Here is a 25,132-nt window from a genome sequence, read left to right as displayed (position 1 = left end):
GCTGACCAGTTTTGCGTCAATGGCAGATACGTCTATCCCACACCCATTGTTAATTAACTTCCTACCCAGACCAAGTATTGAAGAGCCCGAAGCAGCTAAAGCATGTTGCACCGAGCTAGGCCCTTCCTAGATGGATCTCATCATAATGTTTTTAAAAGATGGCATCTTACTTGAAGAAAAGAAAGAAGCTAACAAAATTAGAGCAAAGTCACAGCGATTTTGGCTCTCCCCATCACTAGCATTGTACAAAAAATCCTTCACAGGACCTTACTTGAAATGTGTCCATCCCAGTATGGTCGAGGCATTTTTGTTCGAAATACACGAAGGCGTTTGCGGAAGCCACCAAGGGGGAAGATTGTTGGCCTGCCGAGCAATTTCATAAGGGTATTGGTGGTCGTACATGCAAACAGATTCAGAGAAATATGTCAAGAAGTGTGAGAAATGTCAAAAGTTCGCACATTAAATACATAAACTAGCCAGAAAGCTCCTACATTTGACCAGCCCGTGGCCCTTTGCAATGTGGGACCTAGATATAGTGGAACCACTCCCAACTGCGCTAGGCAACAAAAAGTTCTTTCTCGCGGTAATGGACTATTTCACAAAGTGGGTGGAGGCAGAAGCACCCGCATCCATAAAAGAAAAAGACGCCAAAAAATTCGTCTGGCAGAACATCATAACTCGGTTCGGCATACACAAGGCATTAGTATCTGACAACGGCGCTTAGTTTGATGGTAAGGAGCTTTTACGAAGAATACAAAATAGAATTCTATAACTCTACACCGGCGTACCCCCAAGCTAATGGCCAGGCTGAGGCCTCCAACAAAGTAGTCTTGGACAGTCTGAAGAAGAGGCTAGAAAGAGCAAAAGGCAAGTGGGCTGAGGAGCTTTCCCATGCTTTATGGGCCTACTGTACCACACCTCGGAGGCCAACTGGCGAAACACCTTTTTCATTGGCCTATGGCATGAAGGTAGTAATCCCACTAGAAGTGGGCCTCCCCACTATTAGAAGTGAAAATTTTCATCCAAACTTGAATGGTGAGGCCATAGCCCTAGAACTCGACCTTACAGAAGAAAGAAGAGAAAGGGCATTGGTGCACATTGCCTCATATCAACAAGAGTTATCCAAGAAATACAACTAAACAGTGCACCCAAGGTAATTCAAGATTGGAGATTGGGTACTGCACAAAGTAATTGTCACGACCCAAACCTGGCCCTATGGGTTTAGCACCGTAACCGGCCAGTAATCCGAGATTACCGAAGGCCTGCAGAACAGTAGTACAGTAAAACAGAGTACAGGGCCTGGCGGAAGCCAATACAGTAAATGAATAATGTCCATTGAGCTGTGTCAGTCTGTATGCCAAAAAGATTTTCATGCAATCACATATACAAAAGTACGGTCTATACAAAATTTACAGTCACACAGTACAGGGACCTAATCCCTTGATAACAGTACGGTTAGCAGTTAGCAGTCTATACAGTAAACCAAACAGTATGGAGACAGACGGGGGAAAAACAAGACACCCCAAAGCCATAGCATGGCAACTCGGAACCTCTCAGTGAGGCACAAAGGCTGGCTTGACAAAACTGGAGTCTAACCCACGCTCCTAGCTCTGATCTGGTGGCTGAGCACCTACATATATATATATAAACAGTGAGCTAAAGCCCAGTGAATAACATAATGCGTAAAGGGGTTATGAATGAAATGTCCTTACAGTAATGAAAACAGTCCATTAAATCAGTATTTGAGTCAGAACAGTTATTCAGTCATATGTGGTACATCCATTAGTATAGCAGTAAACAGTGGGTCTTAAAGACCGAACAGTAATGATGGCCATCAATCAGTAAACAGTAGTGGTTCCACAAGGAAACCGACAGAGATCTCTGTAACAGTAACAGTAAACAGTAGGTGCTAAGGATGCCACAATACAGTTCAGAAGATAGGACATACATTCATTCAGTAAACAATATCAGTTCAGTATTCAGAAGATAATCATTTGAACATATCTTTACACAATTGTTACTCACAGAGTTTGGGCTACAGTATGCTAGAGCGTGTCTCCCCAGTCGTCAACCCTAAATAGTTAACAGATTGAACACACTAAGCTACACAGTTGGGAGATAACATAATTTAATCCCTAATGCCTCGGTGTGTTCTACATCTATCCTCAACGAGATGTCTAAAACTAGGCCTAAGAATGCCTAGAATGGGATGAGGATGCAAAGATGTACTCGGAAGACAGTTTCAGAAAAACAGAGTCCCGCTTGAGCGCAGGTTTCCCCGCTCGAGCGGATATGCAACAAAGGTACACGCTCGAGCGTCAACTTTCCCGCTCGAGCGTACTGTAAAAGTACTGGATGGGTGAAATCTCCGCTCGACGCCCGCTCGAGCTTGAGACATGACTCCGCTCAAGTGCCCAATACTCCGCTCGAGCGGACTGTAAAACAGTGCAGAGATGCTGGGTGCTCGAATTCCACGCTCGAGCGCCGATGCCCCCGCTCGAGCGGGAGTGCAAAATCTGGAAATCCCAGATTGCACCTCCAAGCTCAAACTCACATGCAAATGCATCAAAACCAATCCTATTGGGCCCATTTTCTGGAAAACATTTATAAACACAGAATATTCTAGTTCAACGCTCAATTTTGAGAAATCAAAGCCCAATGGTGTTTAATTCAAACCCAATTTCAAACCATTTTCATGAACATGGAGGACATGCAATCATGCATGAATTCAAATCAATTCAAAGCTTCAATTTGATGCTCCAAGGAGCCAATTGTTTCCAAAACATGATGAAATCATGGTCTACACTCAAGACATGAACATGCATGCACCATTTTACCATGAATTCAACTCAAAACTCAACATTACAAACATGCAAGCATGAAATGAGCTCTATATCAACATGTATGAACTAAAACATGGCTTAGCTCTACAATTAAACATGGACCATGCAAGAATTAGCTCAAGGACAACAATAAGAAGATGAATGATCTACCTTAGATCTCCAATGCAAGGCTAGAAGCTCAAAATAGCAATCTATACTTCAATTTCTTCAATTTCCAAGCAAAACCAAGCCAAATGAGGTGAAATCTAACTCTCTCCCCTAACTCTCTCTCTCTCTAGTCGGCAAAAGCAAGAAATGAGCTGAGCAAGATGTTTGTTTCAAGCATACAAAGGCTCTAACATGTTATAATAAAGGCCCACTAGCAATGGCAAGATGGTAGATAAATCAAACTCTGCAATTGATCGATATTTAATCTAATTTAATTATACCTAATCAGTTTTCAGATAAATATACCATTAAATCATGTTAATGCTAAGGATCACGAAACATAAATCAATTCCCAGTTAGGCCGCCGATTGGGCCTTCAATTAGCAGTTTAAACATAAAATATGAACAGATAGTCAAACAGTCAAACAGGTAGAATACAAATTAACACACACATACTCAGTCAATTCGATTCCAATTTTTTAGTCAGTCAGTTCAGTACTTTAATCAGTTCAGTTATCAGTCATAATCAGTTCAGTTTAACGGTAATCGATGTTTATCGGTAATCAATCAGTCATTAATCGGTAAACAGTATGAGGGTTGTTACAGTAATGGGCAACACTTTGGTACCTGGAGATGGCAAGTTAGGCCCTAACTAGGAAGGATCATACAAAGTGATTGGCTTAGCAGGAAAATGAGCATATCACTTAGAAAATATAGACAGCTAAGCTATTCCTAGGCCATGGAACACAGCCAATCTCAAAATATTTTATTTTTAGCTTTTTCTTATAACACTTGAAATTTTTTCTTTTTCAATAAAACAAGTAGACTTTTTTTGGTAAAATTCTTTTCTCTGTTTGTAAAAGTTGATAGCCTTACTGGGGGCAACCAAAAAGGTTGACAGGTTTGACCAACACCTAGTTCGTTCTTCAGCCGAGATAGGAATCTAGGCTCAAAAAGGTTGGCAGGTTTGACCAACACTTAGTTCGTTCTTCAGTTGAGATAAGGATCTAGGCTCAAGAAGGTTGGCAGGTTTGACCAACACTTAGTTCGTTCTTCAGTCGAGATAAAGATCTAGGCTCAAGAAGGTTGGTAGGTTTGACCAACAGTTAGTGCGTTCTTCAGCCGAGATAAGGATCTAGATTCAAGATGGTTGTCAGGTTTGACCAACGTTTTTCTTTCTTCAACAGAGATAAGGATCTAGGCTCAAGAAGGTTGGCAGGTTTGACCAATAGTTAGTGCGTTCTTCAGTCGAGATGAAGATTTAGGCTCAAGATGGTTGGCAAGTTTAACTAACACTTAGTGCGTTCTATAGCTGAGATAAGGATCTAGGCTCAGGTAAGTTGGCAGGTTGATCAACACCTTTTAGTCGAGATAAAGATCGAGGCACAAGTCTTAGTTGCGAAGGTTTTTCAGTATCCCAAAGTTGTTATCTCAGTTGAAAAAGGTAGGCAGAATAAGGAAAGGCCGAGCTAACTAGGCCGGCTAGGCTTGTGAGAAAGATGATACACCAATGTCGAGAAAGTACTGTGACCGAACAAAAAGATGTGAAAAAAGAAAAGTTTCTTTCATTCATTGGAAACTAAGTACAAAAGGTGCGACTTGTAGCCCAGTTACATTTTCACAAAACAAAAGCGAAGGAGCCTTCTAGTTAGGCAAAAAGGTCGTCAAGGTCAGTGTCCAGGTCAACCCGGACTTCGCCGCTGTGTAAGCCGGTTTCGGCAGCTACTTCCTGCGAGAGGTCGGCCACAGGCACCCCGTCAATCGTACTTGTCACAAGTTGGCTGAAAGGTTCCATCCAAGCAGGCAGAGAAGACTGAAGACCGAGGTCAGTGATAGCAGGTGGGGCATTAACTGGATCAAGGGCCTCTTCTTCCTCCTCCCCCTTTTACAAAAACTTATGTTGGACCGTGTTGGCATAGTCCGTTATGTAGCTCGGTATAAAGTGAGGAGAGAGGTTTAGAAAGACTTCGGAATCAGGCCCCTGATCGAGCTTAATAGCCACGGCATTCCACCCGCATTTAAAAAATATGTCTTTGGATGCTTTGCATTGCTGGACGTTGTAGACACCCCATTTTTTACTGCCCTTAAGACTTGGGCGCTACTGATTGTTTACTTGGTGATGAGGTGTGCAGTGCAAAGGTTCAATTTCTTCAGCAATGAGAGAGTCAAATCCCAATCTCACACTCCTTTTTTGGACCAAAACTATTTTGAATGGTTTTTAGACCTTAAGGCCCTCTCTTTCAAAATGTTTTTGAAATAAAGTTCCTACGATGTTCCGACGTTCGCATTTCGTTAAATGTTATGCTTTTCGATAAACCGAGCAAGGACAAAGTGGAAATGAATGAAAGAGAGGTGAAATCTTTGAAAAATCTTTCAAAATACCTTATCTAGGGGTTTGAAGTTGAAGAAAAGGGGAGTGGAGGGAAGAAACCCAGTTGGGGAAGGAGTTGGGCATGAATTGTTAAGAGAGAGTCGAGCAGCCCTCGCTAAATCAGGGCTATCCGTTTTCACCCTTGGATTTAAGATATGAGGCCACCATCGTTGGAAATAAGACTTCTGGAGCTTCATTTTACACTCAAGAATCTCCTAAAGCCGAGTCCGAATGAGAGAGGTATGATTGGTTGAAGTTGGGCATCATTCTGGTTGGACCGAAACTGAGCAGCCTTCATTAAAAGAGAGATATCAATTAGAAGACATGGAATTTTGATGTGAGGCTTCCATAATTGGAAAGAAGACTTTCGGGGCTACAATTTAGGCTTAAGAATGACCTGAAAAGGAGTCCAGATGAAGGAGTTAGGCTTGCTTCAAGTCAGGGACCAGGACTGATTTTTGCCATCGGCCTCTATGGGAGTGCATCGGCCACAATTGGAGCTCATCGGCCATAGATCGGCCAAAAGTGAACCTTGTCGGCCACAAATGGTGGCCGGTCGGCACCAAAGATGGCTGGTCGGCCAGAAGTGCCCAAAACTCAGATTTTTTGTAGATATTTCTCCTCCAGCTATTTCCAGCTTGTGCCATTTGTCCTAGCTCAGATATTTCGACCAAAGTTAATATTTTGCTATATATGAGAGCCTTATATCTCATATTCAAGGGGTTAGAACATTGAAGCAATTTTGGGAGCCTCTCTCTCTAAAAAGTCCTCTCTCTCTAGAAATTTCAGAGCTATATCTCTGCCTCTATGTCCTTCTCTTGCCTTTGTGTGCATAACAAGAGATACACTTGGAGATACACCCCTCCTTTGCCTAGGCATCCTTCATCAAAGTTGTATATCTTTGGGCTGAGGTCTCTTGGAGCCTATTTTGAGCTCTCAAAGGCTGATTTTGACTCAGATTTTGGCTGGTTTTGTTAATAAGCTTCAAGGTGCTTCAAGGGTAAGCACTTGTTCCTTTATACCTTTGCTTTGCATGCTTGTTTTACCACCTTTGTAAACTGTTTTTGGCTTGGTTTTGAACTGAGAAAAACTCTGTTTTTCAGTCTTAAAAGTGATGGTTTAGGCCTTTTTTGTGTTAGGGGGTTGTCTCTTCCTTTGCTCTTTGGCTTGTAAAGCCTTTAGAGCCAACTTCCTAAGCTTTTGAAACCATCTTTGTTTGGCCTTTTATCCACTAAAATCTAGTGGATTTTCAGTGGTAAAAATATGGTTTTGAGGTTCAAAATGGGAGGGGGTGGTCCCCTCTCCTCTTGTCTTGGTTGTATGCCTTGTTGGCCTAATTATTGAGCATGTTTTTCTAGCATGTGTTGGCTTGTTCTTAGCTTATTTTTGGGCTAATTTCAGCACGCCATAACTCTATTTTTGGCTGGGTTGGCCACTCCATGCAAGCTCCTTACACTTATAGTGTAAATCCTCTTTGCTAGCCTTGCATGCCTAATGAGTTAGCTTGTTACTCTAGCATGTGTTGGCTTAGTCTCAGCCTATTTTTGGTGTTATTTTGGCATGTTATAACTCTGATTTTGATTGATGGACTCACCTCTTGCATTCTTTATACACTTATAGTGTAATCCTTGCTAGCTAGCCTTACATGCTTGTCTCTTTAGCCTATTATTCTAGCTCATTTTGGCTATACTCCATACATGTTTTAGCATTATTTTGACATGCTTTAGGACTATTTTGGGTGTTCTTGGCCTTTTGGGGCTTGCCTTGCATAGCTATAGTGCAAGTGCCTTAACCAGTCTTGTATTTTGAGCCCCATAGCATGCCATGTTTGTGATGATTGCATGTTTTGGCATCATTTGGCATGTTATTTCAGAGCTTATATCTTTGCCATACTCTCATGTTTTTCACTCTTTCATTGTGCTCTTGAGAGTTGCACATTTATGCCTTATTTGTGAGCCATTGCATGAGCATCATTTTCTTGCCTTTCAAGCCATTATCTTAGCACATTTTGGCCACTGTTTTGGCATGCATGAGGTCTGTTTAGGGATGATTTAGTCCATTGAGCATTGTATTGCATGGTTCTAGTGTTGTGGTCTTCACTAGTTTCAATGGTTAAGCCTACTAGCATGTCGTACTTGAAGTGTTTGCATGTTAGAGTCTTGTTTATCATGCCACTTTAGCACTGAAAAATCTACCATCTCCCTCATTTCTTCATTTTTGATTTGTTTGAGGATTGGTTAGTCTTGAGGTTGTGTTTAATGCTTGGGATTGAAGCCTATGCTTAAATGACTTCAACCTTCTTTTGAGGGTTATTCCTAGTCAAAGGCATTGGTCTCTCTCATGCCTCAAACCATTCTCTTTGATAGACCTCTCTCTCATAAGAGGACTCTCATATTTGGACAAGTTGATTAATGAATGGATTGGTAATGTTAAAATGTGTAAACAAAATCAATCAAGTAAAATGTGCCAAGATAAGCATGTTGCATGTGTGCGTTGCATTGCATTGTGTTCAATCGGACGTTATGTTGAACACAAGGTGAATTGGTCCATTTCATACTCAAAGTGATGAAAATGAGCCAATTCCCTTTGTCTCCATTACCTTTGATCTTCCATGATAAGGTAAGGGTCCTAGAGTCTTGTTTGCATTACATTTATTGAATTGTGTGCAAGTTGGATCTTTGGCCATCATACATTGCATGTTTGATTGATGGTTTTGGATCCAATGGGCCTCTCCCTTGATGTTTTGAGGTGATATGGAGGGGTATGGTACACACATTCCCTTGCAAATACACTGTCATGCCTCTGCTTGTGCTCTGTTGCAGCAAAAGGAGAAATTGCAGGTAGCAATGGCCGACCGGCCATCAAAGTTGCCGACCGACCACCAAGGCTACCGATCGGCTATCAGAAAGTGGCTGATGGCCATCAACTCTGGCCGATGACCACCATCTTTGGCCGATGAGCTCTCAGAGTGTTCTTGAGATCAGATAAAAGCATTCTGGAAGTTGGCATAACTTTTAGAAATCAAATCAAGTGTAAACAGAGGCATCACAAGGCATAGTAGTGAATTTCCGGGAGGAAGCCAATCGAGCATGCATATCTCCCTCCCCTCGAGGCCATTTTAACTGCTTGGTGTAGCTAGTTAATTTGCTGATTTTGTAATTAATTAGTTAATGTATTTCGCTAATTTATTTCATCTTTGTAATATTCTAATTAGCTTAGTATAGCTAGTTTCAATTCGGTTTGTAATTAATTAGCTTAGCATAGCTAGTTAGTTGATTTATTCAGACCCACCGTGGAGAGGGCGAACTGTTGTAATAAGCGTGCGTGTGTGTGATGCATGTCTTCCAACCCCATTTCTTTCTCCCTTTTACTTATCAGCTTTCGATGGTTAGTTTAGGGCATATTTCAATTAGCATCCTTATGCTTGCATGCGTGCATCCATTCATCTGTCTTGCATGCACCGGGCTCGGCGCATCATACAAACTGCATTATATTTCAATACCAAATTGAATACATGTTATCTAATTGCATTCACATGACATCTTAGATAGCCGAGCCTATTTAGTTGTATTTTTGCATGTGTTGTATTAGGCATTTCAAACATAGCTAGGATCATGCATTGATTACTAACTAGCTTCTTTTTTGGCTTGGAGTACACTGTGAGTGTTTACGCTTTAGCATCCTTGCATGTGTGTAAATGACTGCCATGACAACATGCTTGCCATGAGACTATTTGCTTTACTGCTATAACTGCATGAATGTCTGTGGATGAAGGCTTCATTACTTGAATTGGAACAATTCATCGAAATGTGAGTTTTAAACCCACTTGAAGTGGCAAAATCATGTTTTTCTAAGCCCACTTGAGGGTGGCAAATCCGCGACTTAGCCTACTTGCGAGTAGCATCTTCAAACCATTTCCAAAAAATAAACATGAGTTGTTTTGTTTCAATTCATGTGATTGAGTCTATACTTGTATGCTGTGCGTATCACATAGTAAGTTAGCTAATAACCAGAATAAGAACGCATGTGTTTTCAAAAACAACATATCATGTTAGTAGAGGTTGATCCTTTGATCAGGCGAGTGGGGGTGCTCATTTCAAGACCTTCCCCTCTCGTACCCAAGTTCCCGAGCCGATGCAACTTTGGTGATGATGGACACGTGGCCTTAGGCACGAGACAGGGTTTCTTAAATTTCCCAAAAAAAAAAATTTAGGTGGCGACTCTGAAATCTGGCAAAGCAGTCCATGTTTGGCACTTTTTGATTAAAATCGATTTTTCAAAACGATTTGCCAGATTTGGACTCTTTGGTGATTTATCAGTCTTACATTGCACTTTGTGAGATTAGATTCAAAACCGTGATAGGAGTCCGAACTGTAGTAGCTAGAACCACAATTCGCGCCCTCGCGCACAGAGCGGAGTTCGGGCGGTCTACAGACGTAGAGCTCCTCACCTTCCTTGAAACTGCACTCCTCAGCGTCCTCCATTTGCCTCCGCAAAGCTTTTATTTCGGTGTCTTTTTTCTTCTCTAGCTTGGCCAGCTCTCGAAGATAACGATCCTTCTTTTCGGCCAGAGCTTTGTTCTTATCAGCCTCAGCAGCAGAAACCTGCTCAGCCAATTGATCCCGATCGGCTTTCAGCTCGGCGACTTTTGCTTGTAGCTCTTTAAGCTCAGTCTCTTTAGCCTTGCCATCTCCAATGGCCGCCTTGGTTGTTTTTCTTAATTCAAGCACACGCTGATGTGTAATCTGGTTCTTTTGTATGGGCTGCAAGGCATGAGCAGTTAGATAAAACCGAGCAAAAGGTTTGCGGAGAAACCAAAAAATAAGGAGTTCATGATTACCAGAATAAGGGACTTGTTGGCGGACCGTATTGCCTTCAGCTCGGTCAAATGTGCATGGTGCTCCATATCAGCTGGCAGACAGACACTCTTCGCCAAGTTAAAAGCAAGAAGAAGGCCTTTCTTTGAGCAAACTGAATCTGCGGCAGTCACAGCTCGGCCCTTGAAAGGAACGGATGGTGCCCACGCTGGCGTAGGTGAGGGGGTAGTTCGGCGAACACGTATTGATTATTCTGGCAGCACGGCCTCTGGCAGCATAATCTCCTTTTCATCTACAAGTCGTTGCGTTTGACTTGCTGAGGTACGGGGACGCTTACTGGGCCGTGATGGCACATCTCTGGTGGAGGAAAAGGTAACAACGGCGTTGCGTGTTTGACTGGTTGGGGGCAGCATGGTTTGCACTTCGGCGCTTGAGGTAAACGTCTACTCGATAATCAGAGCCCGGACAGCTCTTCTTTTAGCCATCTCTTGCTCTTCAGTAAGTGGTATAAGATTGATTTGGGGCAAGTTGGGGTCCGGTTCAGGTGAGGATTCAAGAAGGAAGTCAGTGACCTTAGTTTTTCTCTTTCCACTATACCGATAGGTCGGCTTAAAGTTTAGGAGCTCGGTCCAATCTCGGTTGTGGTAACGGAGCGCTGCTCGAAGTACGGCTTGATTGACGTAGGCGTAGTTAGATTTAAGCTAGTTCAATCTGTACAAGGGACAAAACAAGTGTCACGCCCCGAACTTGCCCCTAAAAGTTTGGGCATGACCAACTCGATAAAGATCTCAAAACTCAATAATTATATAATAAGGGGCCTGAACGGAAGCAAGTAGTAAATTAAGATAACATCCATTGAGCTAAAGCTCTATGCCAGGATCACAAAACAATTCGCTAAATAGCCTAACACACAACGAACATACACGTAGAAGACGGTTACACATATACAGTCCTATCCCCACAACTGGGGGTATATCTAACGGATCAGTAGTGAAGGTTATACCTGCTTTGCTATAATGAACAAAAGCCAGCGATCAACGCTATAGATAAGGAAAAGAACTTCACAAAAATGGGTAACTTCATTAAACTGCCCGGACACAGTAGGGTGATCAAAAGTAATAGTTGTTAGGCTGGACTAAGGCTGACCTCCGGGTTGACCCTACAGAGACAGACATAACACGGAGTGACCAAGGCTCAGTGAATAATAGAATGTAGAGAATTTAAATGAATAAGCTTGAATCACAATGTATACAAGCGTATAGGTCACATGGTTGATCTTGTTCTATAAATATTTCCAAAACGGCCTTAAGCCCAATCTTTATACAAAACGGCCTTAGGCCTAATATCAAGCAGAACGGCCTCAGGCCCAACATATCATACGGAACGGCCTCGGGCCCACATAACAAAACAGCTGTCAGAAAATTGGAGGGTAAGTGGTACATCGACATGTATACCACCTCCCTCGGCCATAGGCCATAAGTCATAATTAATTCAAATCACATTACGGTCGGTGGGACATCGGCATGCCCTCACCTTCCTCTTTTTCAGATTTATCCACACTCGGTGGCTTACAACTGAACGGCCTCGGGCCCATCTTTAGCAAAGCAGAATAATCTCGGGTCCATAAGGATATCAATGTTCAATAATGTACATAGGTTTTCCAATTGTTCATCACAAGCCAACATAGTCAACGTACGAATAACAGAACGTTAATAATAACCATTAACGGTAATGAAACATATTACTACAGTACTATTACTTACAGTGCTGTGGCGAAGCGATAGTCCCTTCTGGGATGGAACCTACACACACATGCAATCCATTCATTAGTCCCTTTTCTCTTTTAATTAGCATTCGATTCATTTAACTTCCATTCAATTTATGAACATTTTAAAAGCTCCAAACACATATTTTAGTGATTCCAGAGGGTCAAACAGGAGAAAAGGAGCATACAGTATTTTTCTACATGGCTGCACGTGTGGAGGCCCTTCGCCGCACGTGCGGGAAGATGGGCCGCACGTGCGCCCCGTACGTGCATTTATTTTAGAATCGAACTTCACATTCCCCTGTTTTCCACACGTGCGGCTGTGAGCCCCGCACGTGCGGTGGTGCTTCCCACACGTGCGGCTATGACCCCCGCATGTGCGGTCGTTGTCCCTGTTTGTGCAATCCGAAGCAAGACATTTCCACAACTTGGTAAATGCATAATAAGGAACAAAATAAGGGAAATTAATGCATTATAATGGCTCAACATCACCATAAACATGAATCACAAGTTTAATTAAGTTGCCATCAACTTCAATTTCGCCTACACAACTCAATCCCTTCTAAGCTATCACTATTTTGGTAATCAATTACATATGTAACCTTCAAAATATAAGGATGAGTGCAGACATGGAAAATAAGAGAATAAGATGTAATTTCCACTCTTTATAGTTCATATGGACTTCAAAACAACCCTATGGTAAGAACATCTTTTCATTGAATCAATTAACATACTCTTGAGCTCAACTATAAACCCTAACTTGCATAAAGGTTAAGAAATTTTTACTCAAGTTCAAGAGAGAGGTTATACAAAGTGGATTCTACATACCTGGAACCCAATTTCCTACAATTCTACTCAACCTCCAAATCTCTTCCTTGTGAAGCTCTCTCCTCTTTGTTTTTCCTCTCTAACTCTCTCTCAAGAGATATTTTGTGTGTTAACATGTTTTTGCCAAGTCAAGAGTTTTTTTTAAAAAAAAAGAGAGATTATATATAAAAGTTGACTTAAACAAAAATCAATCAGTTTAATCATTCCGAATCAGATTTTTGCAAAAATTCTTATTATGATCTAAAAATCATGCTTATCACGCTTATAAAATCAATTTCGGATTATCAAGCCTCTAAGGCTTTCAATTTTTGATCCAAGCATCGTAATTGTAACAAATATTTCTCATAATTGACAGATATAAGTCTATAATCATAAGATTAACTCAATTAAACTTAATTTCACATGGAATTTCACAGTAAACATATAAATGCACATAGTAAGAGACTGAAAGCACACCAGAAAACATGTACGAGGGCTTGGTTATTATAACAAGGGTTAGCACGGTGATCGTTTAATAGCAAAGAAAATTAAAGCGGATTGCTCTTACCCGCTGTTCCCTTATTCCAGTTTATATTGTAGCTCGGTATTTGGGCTTTTTGGTTTTCAAAATTGCCGGAGACCCAGAGAAAGTCATCATCCTTTAAGTCTTTTTTCAACGTTTTCTTGACGATTTTCTCTCGGCCTCTCCTCACTCTGAAGTAATAAACCCAGCCGTCATCATTTTGGCCGAGGGAATATTGATGGAACAGCTCGGCCAAACCGAGGTTAAGACCAAGGCGACGGTTTAGCTTAGCAATCCCATTAATGATCCTATAGGTGTTGGTTGATAACTAAGTCGGGCATAGCCTGGTTTGTCTAAGGAATCCACAGATCAATGGTTGGACAGGAAACTGAAGTCCCCCTTTCACGATGGACACCACGGTGAAAGGGACGTAACTGGGGTTACCCATGGTGTTATGTCTAGCGCGACTAAGGTAAAGTGGATATCATCTAGGATATGGTAATCCGTTCGAAATTCAGCCATGGCACCGGGCGAGTCCACCAGAAACCAATATTTTCCCATTGGCTTAATAAAAACTTGTTATGCTAAATGTGCGTGGCTACCTAGCACGGCGCTGGTGTGACCTTGGTGGGCTCGGTCGAGCAAAGCCGCCCCGGGGCAAAGTGCAAGGGTGTGCCTGGCCAACCTAATCAAGTTTGCAAAGTGGAAATAAAAAGTGTTATGCCCAGATGATAAATCGGGCTAAGTAAATAGCCTAAACTATATAAGCCTAGCTCAGCATCAAGTGGATCACGGGCTATGCTTAGTTTAGCTGGTGATCAGAACCGGCTCAAGGCATTAGGTCGGTCATGATAGCTCGATTTAGAGTAGACGGAAGGTTCATAGCTCGGTTGATTGAAAGCATTTCTAGTCCAGTCAGAAGCTGTCCTAAAAGTTGCAAAACAAGTTTCTATTTCGGTCATGGGACGATTTTGGATCAAAAGAAAAAACATGGTTCTGGACTGGTTCCTACTCCAATCAGTATGTTTTTCAGGTTTAAATGTGGCGTTTTAAGGTTTTTGATATTTGTTCAAATCTTGAGTAAATACAATACACATATCTGATGATTAAAGTGTTATTCTTAAGAAATAAACAGAAATGTATGAGTAGAAAAGAGAAATAGACATAAGGAACTTACGGTTTGGAGGCGTGAAATTTGGATCCAATCGATGGAAGGATCACTAGTAGCTAGGGCAAGCAAGGTAGACGGTTTAGATGCTTAAAATGAGACTTGAATGTAGAAAGAAAGGGTTTGGAGCTTAGAGTGCGAAGAGTTGCAGAGAGGAAGATGAACAGTAAGAGTGGATGTTCAAAGAGATACAGGTTCTATACAACAAAGAAGCAAAACTGTGGGACTTTTCAAAATTTTTTAGGCAACGTGTGACGGCTATTATAGTGACTTGGGGCAATCAACGCGTGCCACGTGTCCCAGTAAGGACACGATGTTAGAAGCATAAAAATGCAGGGTGTACGACCGGCACAATTCTAGGTACCGAACTACGTTTGTATTTGATCAATATTTTAGCCCAGCTGGGCCCTGGGTTCTAGGATTCAGTTGGCATGGACGTTCTCAGGTTGGTCGAAATTGAATAATCCCAAACATGCTATGCAAACGGAATTAAGGGGCAATTGAGAGGGTAATTTATATGCTTAAGTTGGGCCGAGCTAAGTAAACTCAGTTCGTTGGGGCACGCTTCCGGCAGAGCTAGGAGCTTCAGTAGCTCGGTCTTAAGGTGTACAAACATTAGGCCGAGGTCTGGAACATATAAGCTAGATGTAATTAGCAGCTCGGACCGGGGTATGATATGTATCGTACCGGACTGGGGTTTATCTCAATCAGGTACCATCTTGGTTTTGTCCAGCGTAGGGCAGGGCCATGCTAGTTTAGTTGAGTGTACAACAGAGCCGAGATAGAAGGTTTGAGACATCTCACTTGGTTGGTAGTGAGTAGGGTGTTATCCTTGGGAGTGTGATTCTTAGCAGGACTCTGCTAAGGAGAGTTAAAGTCCTACTAGGATTTGTGCCAGGTTGGAGTCTATAAAAGCTCATAACAGGACCTATGTACAGGTATCACAATTCTCATCCTAGAATACACAGAGCTTTTGTGTCTATTGTTTATTTGCTGACTTAGGCATCAGAGAGGTTTCTGGCACACACCCGCCGGCTAGCTCACGTTTGTGTTTTTAGGTGACAAAGCGACGACATTTGGAGGAGTGCAAACTTAATCAACAAGATTATACAAGAAGATTATTTCGTGCTCGTACATAAACGAACCCTTTTTTAAATTCTCCTATATCAAGAGATTAAAGTCACATGTAGTAAAATCTTGTAACAATGCATTCCTCGTTTTGTTTTTAAACCAAATCCAACAATTAACTTGCATATAACAAGTTCTACTTTTGGATTAAAAAATATTATTTGAAGCCGACTCTTTTTTTGTTTTATGAACTATGGTCTAAAATCTTAGGGATAATAATAAAAAAAAATTACTTTATACCACAGTTTGAAATTGATTTAGTATAATGACTTGAGATATTTGAGTGTGTTTTATTTATATGGGTTTCATACATAATTTCCATATCTTGCTGTGTAAAATAAAATAAAAGTTTTCTGAAACTTGTTTGATTATTTTTCTCACTATTAAAGATGAACTGTTGCATGATGTATATTAATTAGAGGCAATGGTAGAATTCATCTTGTCCTATAATAATATTGTTTACATTAATTTAGAATTGTTCTTATTCTTAACATATTTTGTTTAAAGACTTATTGTATGTCATTAAGTACGAATTTTCATTAACTGGCAAACATTACAGATCAAAGTGTTTAATATGATTTTGTATAAAATCTAAAAATTCTCATGCTTTTATTTGGGATTATTTGGTTCAATAAAATAAAATTGGTTGGTGGGGACGTGATAGGCTTGAATTTATTTCAAGAATTTTTATGAAGAAATTTTAACATGCTGTTAAGGATATTTTGTTTATTGTAGTTGCATGTTTAAATAGTAAGTAAATTCATCTGAATTTCATACAGTGAACTATTTTAACATATCTTTTAAAGTCTTATAAATTTCCATATTCATTTGTATATTCTCTAGTATAGTGTAATATCATGTATTAAGATTATTTATGCCATGAAAATTTATGTGAAATAAGAACATGTTATGGAATTTATTTTGGTCCAACTTTTAAGCAAAATTTGGTATAAGGTTAAATTACATGTGTTTGGTCCTAGGATTTTTTATGTGATATTACTTTGATTGTGTGTATTATACATTTTGTGCATTAAAAAATTATGTACTTGTTGTGACCATAAGGATTTGCTCACATTAATAAATTAATTAAAAAAATTTATTATGTTTTAATAGTAGCCACAGCATCTTAAGACACAAAGATGCAGTGATTCTCAATATTATGATCACATAAAGTTAAAAAAAATTAATTTGACATTTTCATATTGCAATTATGTTTTATGAATAATTTCTCAGTCCCATAAGAAAGTAGTTATTTACGAAATCTAATTGGAATAAGATAATGGATTGGGTATGAAAGGGATTGGACACTCTAAACCCACATGTATGAGTTTTCTTTTCCTTGAATATTTTGAAATCCATTAGTGTTCTTATAAAGTAATAACAAATCTAATACAGTTTAGTGACCTCTAGCCACAGAAAGGTTTAGATTTGTTACTGAATTTGACATTGTTTCATAGCATTAATGATGTTATTGGTAATTGCAGTGATTTCTACCTTTGTACTATCTAATGAGTCTTCTCGTATTTCTTTCTTGAGCGGTGATAATTTTTCGGACTGGAGGGACAAAATCCTTTTGACATTAGGGTGCATGAACCTCTCTTGAACCCACGAACGAGAGTTCCGCTGTAGAAAAGAATGCTTATGACGAGGTCAAGAACTACATGAGGGCTATTGAAGAGCAATTTGTTAGTTCTAACAAGGCATTGACAAGCACCCTAATAAATAAACTATTAGGTATGAAGCATAACAATTTTAGAAGTGTGCGTGAGCACATTATAAAAATGAGAGACATTGTAGCTCGTCTTAAGACTTTGAGATTAAGATTTCTGATTCCTCTTGTTTCAATTTCATACTCAATTCTCCTCCTGTGGAATATGGATCATTCCAAATTTTTTACAACACATAGAAGGGAAAATGGTCTATCAATGAACCCAACACCTAAAAGCACAAGGCTACAGACACAAAGAGTCCTCAGAAAACAGAACCTAACAAATCGGAAATCAACACCCAGATTGCCGAAACAAACCAAGCTAGTCCAGGAACAAGGCTAGTACAGGGACAAGCGAATCAAAAACAAAAAAAAAAAAACCAGAAATAACTTACAGCACTGTCAAAAAATATGTTGGAAAAATGCTAGTTTCCCATTGGAAATCGCCTTCACTTTGTTGTAAGTCACCAGATCTAGTGCAGTATCATACAGGCGAAAGACGGGAAGGGAAAGCGAAAGTCAACGCCGAAGAAGAAGGATAGCCCAGATCTGCAAGGCTGAAAGCATAGTCGGCGTGGAGAACGTCGGTCGGGAAGTCCCTCACCCCTCAAAGTGACAAGATTGGTGAAGGATGGATGAGAAGAACAAATATTTGAAGGTCGCCGGAGAAGCTGCTGGAGATAGCCGGAAATCGCCTTAACAAGTACAAGATTTTGGTTAAGAAAGCCTATTTTAAAGTTAAAAGAATTAAGATTTTTTTTTTAAAAGTTGAAGGATTAGTAATTTGACATTTCTAAAAATAAACGCTAGTCAATAAGCAAATTCTTTTTTTACTTCAATTTGTTTGTGTGTTTGTTTGTTGTTGTTTTTTTTGTTTTTTTTTTTTTTTATGTGTTTTTTATAAATATATATTTTGACAAAACCCTCTTAATATGGGTCGTACATAAACAAAGAAAAAAAATTAAATAAATAAATAATTGACACATTGCTAATGTCAAATATGATATACATAGGGCAATGCAAAATACTACTTAGATAAATGACAATTGTTTCTTTTAGAAATATTGAATATTACATGATAAGTTATCACATAAGATTTGATGGAAATGCTCTTAAGTTGCTTTTTGGTTAAATCACCTCTAACTATCATAGATTCGGTCAAGCTCATGTCAGCTGTTTGACAACTCAATAACTGAAGAGAAGTTGAACCGTTATATGATAAAACTAAAAAATTTAAAATAATTCTCATTCCACTCACATGAATTTTGTTGATATTAGCACTCCAAATATACATCTGTATATATCTGAAGAGTAATGTTATACAAATAAATTATATATAAATATATTTATTAATTAGTGTGGCATTTACAATATTATTATAGTGAATCCGGTTTCAAGCAGCAATGTTTTGTTTAGTGAATGATACATTAATTAACCAAAAAAATTGAAAATGTTATAAAATTTATATAGCCGTTTATTATCCAAACCCGCATAGGGGTCCAGCAATTCATGATGTAAGCATGGTATCCTTCCACTATCAAACAAATCTCTCACAGAAAGCCATAGCTCTCATCACTCATCTGCTAGTGTGATCAGATTCCCAAAATCCACATGCAAAAACTTTTTACCAATCAAAGGATGTGCTTGACTCATCCACTAACCATACAAAATGAAACAGCAAACCTAACAACCCAAATATTGCACAACCAACAACAATGCAACAGACACATAATTTTTACATAAATTGTGCATAGAATGTTGTGTGGTTAGGGTCACAAGACAGCATACAAGTTACTTGATCTTGACTTATTAAATGTTTATTAGAAATTAATTTATGTAAACAATTCAATCAAATTTAAACACATTTTAAAACTTGTGGTGAATTCTTAAGTCAAGTTTGAAAATTTTGCTACTCGGCTCAACTCAATCATATGCATTATAAAAAATCAAGCTGTTTAAGTTGGCTCGCAATAAGGTCAATTAAAACTCATTTAAGATTAACTTGGGATCTAAATCAGTTTACCGTCATGACAACAACATTTTGTGCACAAGAGCGTGCACAAATCAGTGTCTACAACATTATCTCTTCACAACCAAACTTCCTTGCATCAAATTTGTAACTCCCAAAATAAAAACAAGTCATTTGCATCTCTCCTCACTGTCATCTTCATGCTTCATGCTTTACATAATGCAATATCCATATTCATATCTCTACTTTTACCCATAAAAAAATGCAATATCCATATTCATATCTCTACTTTTACCCATAAAAAATAAAAATGAAAAAACGCGCATCCTAGCATGTTTGAGAGAAAAAGCTACAGCCTGCCAAAACATCACAAACAATGGGCTAAAGCAATTCAAGGAGGAAAACAACTTGTCCTGCCAAAACATGAAGAAATGGACTAACCCTCCTACAACTTCAGATCGAGGCCAAGTTTTTCACGAACTTCACCATTGCAGCCATTAACGGTGGTTGTTGCTTGGTCAATCCGTGCCTTTGCCGGAGGAAAGAAGCTGTATAAAGCCTGTTTTTGGGGCCCGGGATAGTGAATTGGGTCTTCAGCACTTCCCTGAAAAATATAATGCAAGCAAACTATTAGATGATGCGATTGGAATGAAATCAGAAATCAAAAAAAATTGATAGTGGGTTTTTGTTGCTTAATCTCACTTGATGTGGTAGAGATTGAAGTTCTGATAATTCTCGGGTATATGGGGTTTGATACAATGAAGGGTGCTTATACTTTGAACTAGATTGGGGCAAAGCTGTTGCAGGAGAAGCCAATGTGAGAAAATCTCCGTTTAAATTGCCATTCTCTTTTACCACTTTCATTGGATTCAGCTCACACAAGACCATTGAGCTCGAAGGGCCTTCTCTAAAGAGGATGCTAATTCAATGTCAGTATACAAGAATTACACAACTACAACCACATTATGTATATATAACAAATCATCAAAAGAAAGCTGACCTGAAAATTGGGTTGTTGGGTTCGATATTAACTGTGCCTCCAATGCCACATGACGCTGATTCATCTGATCCAGTGATGGGAGGAACAAAGATGGGTGGAAATTTGCAAGGGAAAGAGGGGCCTGGTGGATTGTCTGGAGGGAAAGGATATGGCCTCTTCATTCCAACCATCTAAATTACATTATATAAAATAAATAAGAAAAAAATCCATAAATATCGATGAAGCAATTTCCATTAAATGTCATTAAGAAAAATAATACAATTAAAATATGTAAGAATCCCATCCTAGAATAAAGAAAACGCTAAGCTTATAGAATTATTATACAAAAAAATTCATACAGAATAATGTGATAAAGGTGATTATCAATCAACCTTTTATTTTCCAATGAATGGATGTAAATAGGTCAAATCATTCTATATAAATTTTCTACATATAAATCCTATCAATCTAATTGTTTTCGTATGAGTTTTTACTTATAACATGAGAAAATAAAATTAAGATCCATATTTCCAATGTCTTGATTTTGGTGAGAAAAACCAATTCTAGCTCTTTCAAAGAAAACATCTATCAAATTGTAAACTACAGAAATTAATGATTTTAACAGTCACCTTAATAAATAGAACTTGTTCTAGTGAATCTCAACCAAGTGCAGGAAAAATTGCAGCATAAAGGCTGAGAAAATGAAGGGAAGTTGAGCATTACCTTCTCTTCCTCTTGCCACAAAGGTGTGTAGTTGTTGCCATAAAAGCTTTGGTTTGAAGGGGGCTCTATCTGATGATAATTGATCTCAGATGATGATGAAGTACCTGGTGAGACGTTCATCTACAATTTTCACAAATTCAGTTAGTCCTTCTTCAATTCTCACAAACCCCAAAATTCAAATTCCAAATCATGAAAAACCCATTAAGAACACATTAAAAAAACATGGACTCATTAACATTACTAACCATTGATGAAGAAGAAGGTTGCTGCTGGAATTGCAGTGTCCTCTGTATTACATTAGGGGGAGGCCAAATGGGGTTAGATTCATAGGGTAAATTCAAATTAGACCGAAATGCGAATCCATTTCGACAATGGTATGTAATTCGGATGCACAACATCAACGTTGGGGATAGAAGGCGCCGGTCTAAATATCAAATTTGGCGAAGAAAGATCAGTTTGCGTAGGGTTATGCCTAAAATTGGAAGTACGTTGAGATTGAACAGCTAAACATGAAGAATTAATTGGTGATAGAAGTGAATTGGATAGTAAAATAGCATCTTTCTTTTGTTGTTCCTCTAATCAAATCTTCTCAAGCTGAGCAACACCTAGTCCTCTTTGTGGGACTTTTTTTTGCTTCAACTTTTTTGAAGATCTGTTTCCACCACCACCACTGCTACTATTGCTACACCTGTGGTTATGTTCTTCTTGAGCCATTTTTGGTTTCAGCCACCTAATTGCAAACACATAATGGGCAATCTTAAATAGGAAAAAAACCCAAAATAGTGGAGTTATGTACAGAAACAAAATCTCGGAGGTGATGGAGTCAAGATCAGCAACTTTAATTCAACAAAGATTGTGTTTTGTGTATATAGAGAGAGAGTGTATCTGTGAGCTTCGGATTTTACTCAAAACCCAGTTGTTTGTTTGTCCGAGAAACAGAAAGAAAATAAAGAAAAAGAAAAAGGGGGATGCACCAATAAATCTCAAATTAATAACTTATGCACTGTTTAGTCTTAAAAGTTTTCTTATAGACTGAAAGGTTCCATTACAATGTTAATAACGTCAGATACAATGTTAATAACATCAGAGTCATGTTACAAACATTGGATTTCAAACATCTAATGTTCATCAAATTTCAATAATGTTTGAAAATATATGATGAAAAATATCTAATGTTCATCAGATTTCAATAAATTTTGAATTTATAGAATGAAACATCAGATCATTTACATTATTTACATCATGTTGATGTAAAAATGGGACTAAATGGAGCATAAGAAAACTTTTAGGACTAAATGGTTTAACGTTTCAAAAACTAGGACTTATGGATAAATTTTCCAAAGAAAAACCCATTTTCAAAATTCAATTTTTTTTTTAAATTTTTTAAATGAGAAAATCTGAAGCAACAGTTTTCAATACTTTGCTTCTCTCTGATTTCTCGCCCAAATCCTCGCTCCACTCCTTTCCTCACTAGACTGACTCTCAAGAACACTCTATATCATGGTCTCTCTCTCTCTCTGTCTCCACCTTATATGTTTCCATCTGTTATTCATACGAAATAAAAAAAAAATAAAAAATAATTGGGGATAAATGGAAAATTTAAAGAATATTTAATTTTAAACAAAATAAAAAATACAAGGAGAAATTACTCCTAAGTCCCATATGGGAAAATGTTACCCCATCTAGTCCTGAGTGTTTTTTTATAAATCATTTAGTCTTTTTTTTACATCACAACATCATCATCAAAACAACATCAAACATCATCATCCAAACAACATCAAACCTCACAACATCATCATCAAACAACATCAAACATTATCATCAAAACAACATTAAGATTATTCATTTTTCTTCGTCCAAACATTAACCTAATTTTTTTCCTCTTTTTAAAATTTTTATAAAATAAAAATATGTTTCTTTCCGGGTTAATGTTTTCGATCTTCATCAAAAACTCCTCATCTGTCTCCCTCTCTCATCAATCGCATATACTTCACCATTCTTGCAAACAATCATACTTCACCATTCATAAACATACTTCACCATTCACCATTCTAGATTGAAAATACCAACAAAACAAAAGAGACAACAAATCTAAACATCAGATTGGGTACAAATCGAACAACAACAACATCACAATAAGGCTAGAGTAACCCTGTGACGGCGCCACCCATAACCGGAAAGACACCAACACAGATCTTGGAGATCAGTGAACAGAACCCAATAAGTTTCGATTTTTTCCTCATTTGTAGATTCATGGATGTGGATATATAGGTATAGAGAGATGTGTATGTGATTGAATTTGGGGGATTCTGAAGAGGTTGAAGAGTTTGCACCTGCAGAGGGAGAACATCACAGATCCAACATTCAAGAACATCACTGTGTTGAAGAACATCACAGATCCGATATTCGATCCGATTTGAGGGTAGAACATCACCGTGTTGATGTTGTTTTGTTGATGTTGATATGATTTGATGATGTTTTGTTGATGTTTGATGTTCGAAAATTACCCAAAACATCATCGAACATCAAATGGGTTAACATCAAACATATTTTGAATGTGCTTGAACACATTTTTTTTGTTGATGTTTGATGTTCGAAAATTACCCAAAACATCATCGAACATCAAATGGGTTAACACCAAACATCAAACATATATCAACAACAGACATTAGATGATTTTTGTTCATGATGTTCTGACGTTGATGTTCGTGATGGTAAACATTAGATTATCAAAATTTGATGTTCATGATGGCAAATGAATCTGATGTTTCATTCTACAATTTCAAACATTATTGAAATCTGATGAACATTAGATGTTTGAAATCTAATGTTTGAAACATTATTGTAATTTTTCACGGTGTTTTAAATCTGATGTTTGAAATCTGATTTCAAACATTGTAATTTTTCACGTTATTTTAATTTTTTATGTTTGAAATCTGATGTTTGATATCTAATTTTTGATGTTTGAAATCTAATTTTTCACGATGTTTGTTCATGATGTTCTGATGTTGATGTTCATGATGGTAAACATTAGATTATTGAAATCTGATGTTCATGATGGTAAATGAATCTGATGTTTCATTCTATAATTTCAAAAATTATTGAAATCTGATGAACATTAGATGTTTGAAATCTAATGTTTGATGTTGGATGAATAATGTTCGAGGTTTGAAAAGAAGGGAAATCTAAAAAATGCCTATAGTAAGCTTCTTGGGAAATAGGACTTATTAGTCCAACAAAAAACTTTGGGGACTAAATGGGTTAACATTTCCAAATTTGGGCCCAAAATAAAATTTTAATCATAGAATTAACAAAATAAAATTTTAATTTCGTTAATTTGAATATTAAAATTTTAATTTGAATCATTTGCCTATTTTCATTAGGTAAAATCGAGAAAAAAAATCGCTGTGTTTGGTTTCAATTTTCTGCATTCAATTTTTTTGAAATTGAGTTTTTTTTTCGTATTTTTTTCTTTTTAGTGAATATTTTTAAAATTTTAAGCAATTTTTTTTTTTTCACTTTTGTAGATACATCTTACTTAAATATATCTAAAAAGTAAAAAAATTGTAAAAAAAAATAAATACACAAGAATACAAAAATTTACTTTTTTTTTTTGGTATTTAGTGATTTTTTTTAAATATTTATTTTACAAATATTATTGTTTTTAAATATATTTATGTTAGGTGTATTTAAAAATTAAAAATTGCTTCAAAAAAAATTCAATTTTCAGTGAAAATAAAAAAACACGAAAAAAATAAAATTTTAATTTTCTGAAAAGTGAATCTTGAAAAACTAAACCAAACAATCTGAATATTATTGTAGTCATTAAACGAATGTAGATATATATAAAATATCTAAAATACTCATTTAATTGAGTTTAATGACAAAAATACATATTTTTCATTGATTTTATTTAGGGTAAATTACACTAACGGTCCCTATAGTTTGGGACTTGTGTTATTTTGATCTTTGATTTTTCAATTGTGACACATTTGATTCAGAATTTTGAATCTTGTTCAAAATAAGGACAATTGAATATATTATTGCTTAATTTTAAGGACAAAATCGTCAATTTGATAAAATATAAACTAATTTAAAAAAAATAAATGTCAAAAAAATATTTTTGAATATTTAAAAATTATTTCTACGTAATAAAGATAAAATTTTATAAAATTGACAAATCT

General features: G+C 37.7%; 1 protein-coding gene and 1 long non-coding RNA gene across 2 annotated transcripts; both read right to left on the bottom strand.

Moving 5' to 3' along the window:
- Positions 1–1,345: 1,345 nt before the first annotated feature.
- On the bottom strand, positions 1,346–18,026 carry LOC114271443 (uncharacterized). The gene is made up of 3 exons (XR_003632340.2): positions 17,673–18,026; positions 11,942–11,980; positions 1,346–1,630 (listed from the first exon to the last, which is right to left on the bottom strand). It is a non-coding gene; the product is annotated as an uncharacterized LOC114271443 (long non-coding RNA).
- A 1,226-nt stretch (positions 18,027–19,252) lies between these two features.
- On the bottom strand, positions 19,253–21,870 carry LOC114271444 (uncharacterized). The gene is made up of 5 exons (XM_028213064.2): positions 21,194–21,870; positions 20,949–21,068; positions 20,247–20,416; positions 19,949–20,153; positions 19,253–19,850 (listed from the first exon to the last, which is right to left on the bottom strand). Exons 1-5 carry the CDS (start codon positions 21,344–21,346, stop codon positions 19,692–19,694), a joined length of 807 nt encoding a protein of 268 aa, XP_028068865.2. The 5' UTR covers positions 21,347–21,870; the 3' UTR covers positions 19,253–19,691.
- Between the last annotated feature and the right edge of the window lie 3,262 nt (positions 21,871–25,132).

This window comes from Camellia sinensis, chromosome 7 (genome assembly GCF_055761805.1).
Source record: "Camellia sinensis isolate YWXY chromosome 7, ASM5576180v1, whole genome shotgun sequence".
NCBI classification, from domain to species: domain Eukaryota; kingdom Viridiplantae; phylum Streptophyta; class Magnoliopsida; order Ericales; family Theaceae; genus Camellia; species Camellia sinensis.
This window is presented reverse-complemented; position numbering and strand designations above follow the sequence as displayed.

Coding starts and splice junctions, on each gene's coding strand:
- LOC114271444 (XM_028213064.2), bottom strand. CDS start 21,346: ATGTTGTGCATCCGAATTACATACCATTGTCGAAATGGATTCGCATTT. Junction 21,069..21,193: donor AACCTTCTTCTTCATCAATG/GTTAGTAATGTT, acceptor TGAAAATTGTAG/ATGAACGTCTCACCAGGTAC. Junction 19,851..19,948: donor TTCAATCTCTACCACATCAA/GTGAGATTAAGC, acceptor TATATTTTTCAG/GGAAGTGCTGAAGACCCAAT.